This window comes from Penaeus chinensis, chromosome 9 (assembly GCF_019202785.1).
Source record: "Penaeus chinensis breed Huanghai No. 1 chromosome 9, ASM1920278v2, whole genome shotgun sequence".
NCBI classification, from domain to species: Eukaryota; Metazoa; Arthropoda; class Malacostraca; order Decapoda; family Penaeidae; genus Penaeus; species Penaeus chinensis.
In genome coordinates this window covers 29,197,964-29,205,463 of record NC_061827.1, presented here as the reverse complement: position 1 = coordinate 29,205,463, position 7,500 = coordinate 29,197,964, and the positions used below count along the sequence as shown (strand labels likewise).

The 7,500-nt window shown below is 35.9% G+C and overlaps 1 protein-coding gene across 2 annotated transcripts in view; it reads left to right on the top strand.

Annotated features, from left to right (window-relative positions):
• The first annotated feature begins 2,267 nt into the window (after positions 1–2,267).
• Positions 2,268–7,500, top strand: part of LOC125028578 (vacuolar protein sorting-associated protein 52 homolog) — a 13,420-nt gene continuing 8,187 nt past the window's right edge. Inside the window, exons 1-9 of one of the 2 annotated variants that reach the window (XM_047618004.1) lie at positions 2,268–2,382; positions 2,939–3,128; positions 4,172–4,322; positions 4,923–5,015; positions 5,251–5,426; positions 5,666–5,763; positions 6,477–6,630; positions 7,122–7,254; positions 7,385–7,500. The exon at positions 7,385–7,500 is cut by the window's right edge and continues 73 nt beyond it. In XM_047618004.1, coding sequence (XP_047473960.1) covers positions 4,185–4,322; positions 4,923–5,015; positions 5,251–5,426; positions 5,666–5,763; positions 6,477–6,630; positions 7,122–7,254; positions 7,385–7,500 — 908 coding nt within the window. In that variant the 5' untranslated portion in view covers positions 2,268–2,382; positions 2,939–3,128; positions 4,172–4,184. The remainder of the gene's footprint in view (positions 2,383–2,938; positions 3,129–4,171; positions 4,323–4,922; positions 5,016–5,250; positions 5,427–5,665; positions 5,764–6,476; positions 6,631–7,121; positions 7,255–7,384) is intronic. The other variant, XM_047618003.1, reaches the window with a different exon arrangement.

Sequence of the window (7,500 nt, the reverse complement as noted above, 5' to 3'; positions counted from 1 at the left end):
GACGTGTCCTGTCCCCAGATTTATTTTCTCTCTACAGCGAAAGGATGTTAAGGAAATTAGACAACCTACCGGGAATCAAGGCTGGAGGCAGATGCATCAACAACATACGTTATGCAGATGACACTTCACTTGATAGCATCAAATGAGAAGGACCTCCAGACACTTGTAGATAACGTCATGTCAGAAAGCGAGAACGTGGGACTTACCTTAAACACAAGAAAACATATACAATGGTAACATCAGATAAAAAAGATACACCGAGATGTAATATTAAAATGGCAGACAACGTATTACAAGTAAACAAATTTGATTACCTGGGAAGTATCATAACCGAAAATGCAAGTAGAAATGTTGAATTAAAAGAAGGATTGGGGCGGCAAAAGAAACTTTTGGGAAAATGAGAAACATTCTCACAAACAAGAAAAAGCCATCTAGTGTAAGTGCTAGAGTACTAAAATGCTACATTTGATCGGTCTTGAAATATGGGTGCGAAACTTAGAATTTGACCAAAGATAATCAAAGGCGTATAGAAAGTTTTGAAATTTGGTATTTAAGGAGGATGGAAAGGATTGGCTGGACAGAAAAAAAAACGAACAAATGAAAAAGTAATGACAGACATAGGATGGAAGAGACAGCTTCTCAACGAAGTGAAAGAACAGCAAATGAAATTCACAAGGCACATTATCAGAGCTAATATTATCAGAGCATCTAAGCCTAACAGGAAGAATAGAAGGAAAAGCGGCAAGAGGGAGACAAAGACAAAAAAAAAAAAAAAAAAAAATGGATACTAACAAGAACTTGACAGGAGCAAGGGACAATATAGAACTTATACGCTGGTGTCAAAATAGAGATGTTTGTAGATCTGTGGTCGCCAGCGTTATAAAGCATGGTACATGAAGAAGATATGCGAACACACACACACATGTGTGTGTCCGTTTGTATGTGTGTATTATATATATATATATATATATATATATATATATATATATGTATGTATGTATATATATAGATAGATAGATAGACACACACACACACACACACACACACACACACACACACACACACACGCACACACACACGAACACATACACACACACGAATACACACACACACATACATACATATATACTCATACATACATATATATAGACACAGTATGTGTGTGTGTGTATATATATATATATACGCATATATACAGGGCCGGATTAAGACTTTGGTTCTCCATATATTTGTAATTCAAAATATAAACATAACAAACCACACAAAAAATTATCTATAGAAATTACACTAAACTTTAAAACAGTAAGAAAGAAAACAATATTTATTTTTGTATAATTTCACATACATTTGAAAAGTTTCCTTCTTATTCTTGAGTTCATCTGGTGGATCAACTTCACCAGCTTTATTAGGTGTTGGACATACCGTATCGAATAAATCCTTCAGTTGCAGGTGCGCTGAAAACTTCGCTTCCCACAATTCGTAATTTCAATCGTCTCCGTCAAATAACAGAAGTTTACTGGTCCGGAAGTGAAGAAATTGTTGCATCTTATCATAGCAAAAAATAAATCATTAGAGCTTTAGAGGGAGACACATCCCGCCGAGTCAGAGTCATTAGACTGGAAATACGGTTCCAGTCCAACAGTAGGTACTATCAAATAATTACCTACACATTGAAATATTTACACATATGGCCGTTATATTAATCAAATTTGAACGGATTGAACAGAAATTAACTTGTTTTTAATGAGATATTATCGAAATTCAGACTTTTCCAATGGCGGAGTTTTCCAATCTTGCGAAGAGTAAACTTTTCCATTGACGACCGATTCAGCTTTCCCCTAAATTAAATTGTTTTTAATGAAATATTAGCGAAAATCGCTCACTGAAATACTCGACCTAGCTGGAAGCTGGAAGAGTCGATCTTTCCAGTGCAGAGGTCCAATTCAGCTTCCCCGTAGTTAGGTACATACGGAATAGAATACAATATGTTGTGTTACCTAGATGGAATCTGAATATTCTAATGCAGTTACTTTTCATATTAATGATATCTAATTATGTATTTTGGTGCCCGCTTCCCTCATTGATGCCTTAAGCACGTGCTTATTTTGTTAATGATTAATCTAGTCCTGCATATATAGCATATGTACATATATAAACATGTGCATATGAATGCAGCAATAATTCTTCCCTGATAATGGAAACTGGAAACATTCAAATCTTGCGGCTGTGCAAATCCCCGGATGAAAATATTGACATTCGCGTTTCGTGTTCGCTAAACGGTGTTCGTTCTCGAGCCCCATTTCTTGTTCGTTTCTTCCTGTTTTGTTTCTGCGTCAGTTTGTCAACAATCTGACGTGTAAGAGTCTACTCCTAAAAATATAGGTATATTTGTTTATATGAGTAAGAAGTTTGATATTATAATGGTACTTTGGGAGAAGTAATAGAGAAAAACTCTTTAAAAGAAGCTGCGATTTTTCAAAGCAGAGGGTCTTCTCAGTAATGAAATATGGCCGATTAATTGAATTCAGACGTTTGGAAAAGATTATCTGTAGCTCAGAGGTCATTTAGTTTTTATTTAACTTCTTTTATGTACAAAACTTGGCCCCCTTAGTAGGGGATACCAGGGAAAGAGTACGGCTGAAAGGTCACTAGATATTTAATGTAGGGTCTATTCCTCCTGTGATCCCCGTAGGGTGGCTATTTCTCCATATATATTCGTTTATGGGATTACTAAGAATACTCCATGTATTTATGGCAGTATGGAGTGTATGACTGCTCAGGGAGTCATGATATAAATTTTATGTAGAGCAAGTGCCATGTGTTTTAAGCTGGGTGTTTGGGGGGTGGCAGACTTATTAGGGGGTTATTGTACAGTACTGAAATAAAACGGCAGTATTGAAATCAAAACAATAGTTGTTCAGAATTTACCATATCCCAGGTATTGCATCAGCCTCCATGTCAGATTCCTTTTCTTCAAACGAGGAGCATCATTCTTACACAAGCCCTACACTCTGATGACTATAAGTACTCTCAATGGCTCACATTTTTAGCCGTTTTTGAGAAAAAAAGAAGAAGAAAAAAAGTCAAGTCAGGGCTGTTTTCTCGGGTCAGGCAGGGAGGATAACCAGGTAATTATTTTTACCTTCATGCTCTACCCTACTATCAGTGCCAAGTTTGTGGGAAATGGGGGTCGAAGTCCATGATATTTTCATAGGGTAAATCATGATGTATGGGTGCACATATATATATATGTATATGTGTGTGTGTGTGTGTGTGTGTGTGTGTGTGTGTGTGTGTGTGTGTGTGTGTGTGTGTGTGTGTGTGTGTGTGTGTGTGTGTGTGTGTGTGTGTGTGTGTGTGTGTGTGTGTGTGTGTGTGTGTGTGTGTTTGTATACATATGTATATATATATTTATATATATGTATATGTGTGTGTGTGTATATATGTATATATATATCTCTCTCTGTATATATATATATCTCTCTCTCTCTCTCATTCTCTCCCCCCTCCCCTCTCTCTCTCTCTCTCTCTCTCTCTCTCTCTCTCTCTCTCTCTCTCTCTCTCTCTCTCTCTCTCTCTCTCTCTCTCTCTCCCTCTCCCTCTCCCTCTCCCTCTCCCTCTCCCTCTCCCTCTCCCTCTCCCTCTCCCTCTCCCTCCCTCCCTCCCTCCCTCCCTCCCTCCCTCCCTCCCTCCCTCCCTCCCTCCCTCCCTCCCTCCCTCCCTCCCTCCCTCCCTACCTCTCCCCCAACCCACCCACCCATGAGCAACATGATGAGGCATGCTTGAAGGCAACTATATGAATGGAGGAGAGAAAGAGAGAAGGTTGTGGCTGGTATTAGGTAGGCGAATGAGGCTCATGACAAAGCCCAGTGGATTATAGGCAATATTTGGATGGTATGGGCAGGACAGATGTATCTGGCATGCCCCTGGAAAATTATGCCAAATAGTACTGTCTTTATTAGTTCACTCACATAGCATCCCATTCAGGTTGAAATAAAGGCAGTGAAACACCATTCTAGTTTTTAGAAGCTGAAGCTAAGTTGAAGTACAATTTAACAGTATGCTCAATTAAGGCATTTTGGTTAATAGGTGTTAAGTAAATTGAAATGCGGGTACTGTAATTACAGGTTTCTTTAGATCTTGAATGATATTTGTTTTTCTTACATCACAGAGTAGCCTTCACAATGGTTGGGGCGGGAGGAGCAGACGATGTTGACTCAAGCATAAGGGCACAGCTGGAGGATGAGGTGATACAGGAAGCTCTCACCTCAGGCACAGACCTCAGGCAGTACTCTCAGTCTGTGGAAAAGGACCTCAGACAGGTAAATGACATTATTTTGTGGGGGATCAGGGACAACAGTGGTTCCAATGTTACATTTCTTTTGTATGAAAATTTATTTCTCCATTAAAAGAGAATTTTTGGTTATTATTTTTAATTTTAGTAAGAGTGTTTTGATTTTAGAGCTGATGAACAGAGCTTATGTAAATGTAATATGTAAGTGAGAATAAGTAAGAAAACATATTGCTCTCCACCTAAAATTACATGAATCACCAGTTTATTTATTTACATTCATACCTCTCGACATTTTTTATTTTTATTTTTGTTTATCACCTTTGTATACTTAATGATCTATTGCAAGTCTTAATACTTATTGTTAAAATGCTGAAAATAATTGTTGGGACACTAATAATAGTAATACAAGAATAGTGGGTTTGATTGTCATGTGTATTGTAAAGATAACAATAATGTCTTTTTTCTCAATTTCCATTTCTGCTCAATCTCTCTTTTCCTTCCCCATTACTTTCCCTTTTATCTTTCTTCCCAATTTGTCTCATTCTCTATTATTCAAACTACATCCCTGCAGGTTTTTATTTGAAACTGATTTTAGAACAACTAAGTACATTCTCAATTTTTCCAACAGCTGGAGAACTTAAGTATCCAAGATTATATTGACAAAGCACAAAATATAGCTGCCCTCCATCATCAGATAACAGAATGTGACTCTATACTAGAAGTAAGTCATATTGTTGTCTGTTGATGATTTTTTTTAGCAAAGTTATTCTTTGAATAAGAAATTTGGAAAGTTGTTTTAAGTGTAGAGTGAATATCTAATGTTCTTATAACATATGGTTATTTCATATATATTATTCAAGACTGTTATTTTATTACACTGCAATGGGTGCATCATTGTTTTGTATGTAAAACCACTCAATTAGATGTTTATTTCACATATTACATTCTACCAACAGAATATGCAGGGAATGCTCGAAGGTTTTCTTACCCATTTGTCAACAATTAGTCAAGAAATACAGTCTTTGCAAGAACAATCAGCCTCCATTAATGTCCAGCTTACAAACAGGAAACAGGTTCATTCTGAAGTATCTGCATTCATTGATCAGTTGATGGTCCCAGAGGTGATGATACAGTAAGTGGTCTCTTTAGAATGGGAATTATGAATTGTATTTATTTAAGCACCAGTTTTCATATATTATTACAATCAATAATATGATATTTTATTGAATATAGGTATATGATTGTGTGTGTGTGTGTGTGTCTGCATGCGTGCGTGTGTGCATGCATGTGTTTAATAACAGAAAAATGTAGCTACCAGTTTTAATATGTCAAGTGTCTTGCCAAGTGTGGTGTAAAAGTACTTTTTTTCAGTCACATCTTGAACACCTCGGTGACTGATGAGCACTTTATGGAACAACTGAAGGCATTGAATCAGAAGAGCAAATTTATTAAGGAACAAAACTTCAGAGGTAAAATATTGTGCAATTGCCTGAAGCTGCAATTACACAAGCATTTTATCAACAATCAATTTCCCATTTCCTTCAACCTCATTTGGCATAATCCTCCTTTGCGGCATCTTTTTTTTAGGTTATATATAAGGGTATGGATCATTTGGAATGGGTGAATAGAGCATAGCAAAAGTGTCTGTAGTCTGTTAGTTGATACTTAAATGTGCATGCAATTTTCATAATTTCCATTTCAATTAATATGAATTTGTATTTTATATCCTTATATTTTCGTATGTGTGCTGATTATTTCTACACAGAATTTAATTTGGTAGTGGCTATAATGGTATAATTGTTTACACATGGGTTTGGAAGGCAGAGCAAAGGACCTCCTTGTCATGTATGTTGACTGAAATTTGCACACTATATTTTCTGTTCCCCATGAGACCAGGAAGCTGGAAAATAGACAGCATATAGGATGGGAGCAACTCCAAAAGTTGGATAATATCACAAATTGGTTGTTGAAAAAAAATGCGTGTGTGACCACAGCTTATGGTTTATTTTATATTGTTAATCTCCAATTATATAATGTTACAATGTCTTGTGTACAATTTTGGCATATAAATGATAATTCTTTGAGAAAAATATATCTAAACACTAGTTAAAAATTCAGATGTTGTTTGAATTTTTCAACTTTATTTTCACAGATAAGAATTTGTTTAGAATTATATTTTCAGATGCTCACTCATGTCAAGATGTGCAAGATATTGTTGATAAACTAACAGTCAAAGCAGTAAGCAAGATCCGAGAATATTTGCTACAGAAGGTCTACCAGTTTCGCAAACCTTTGTCTAACTACCAGATACCTCAGAATGCTATGATCAAACACAAGTGAGTAAAAAGTATATCTGGTTTATATTTACATTTTTCCTTTTTGTATTTTAGTCACAGTCATCTTTGTAGATAATAACTTGATTTAAATATTATTACCCTTTGCATCCAACTGTTAAAACATACAGGATGTCTTGACAGTTTGTGCAGTTTTTCTTTGTTCTCCATGGTGCACTACACAGAAAAGTGATAGGTCTTGCACATACATACAGAAGTACAGCCTTCCAAAGCTGGCTGAAAATATATTTTTTCCAAACAGTAGCTTAAATCAAGCAGCTGGTTGTGTGTAGCAAGCCAGTGTTTTGGCCAACTTGGTAATTTATCCTTGGTGTGCAGTGGGTTAAGATTGAAAATTCTTGTAGGTCTGTTTGAAAAATAAAGAATAACATAACTGCACTGTATATATCTAAATGATTTATTTGAAACTTTCTTGTTTATATTTCCTTACTGTACAAATTCTATTTTGTATACTTTTTTTTCTTTCCTAACAGGTTCTTCTTTGAGTTTCTTCTCCTGCATGCACGGACAATTGCAGCAGAAATTCATGATGAGTATGTTGAAACCATGAGTAAAGTTTATAGCTCATACTTCCAGTCGTATACAAAGCAGCTATGGAAGTTGCAGGTAAGCCAAAAACTTACATGATATTGAATATATATGTTTAAGCATATTTATGTTATTAGTGAAGAAACATTTAAATTTTGAAATGAAAGTATATATGATTTATAAATATAGTTTAGATTTTATTTTACAGTATGAAGAAGGAGTGACCCGTGATGACCTAATGGGTGTGGAAGATTCACGTGCAAACAGCTTTTTTACAAAGAGTTTAAAGAGTCGTGGTACAGTTTTCACTCTGGGAACTAGAGA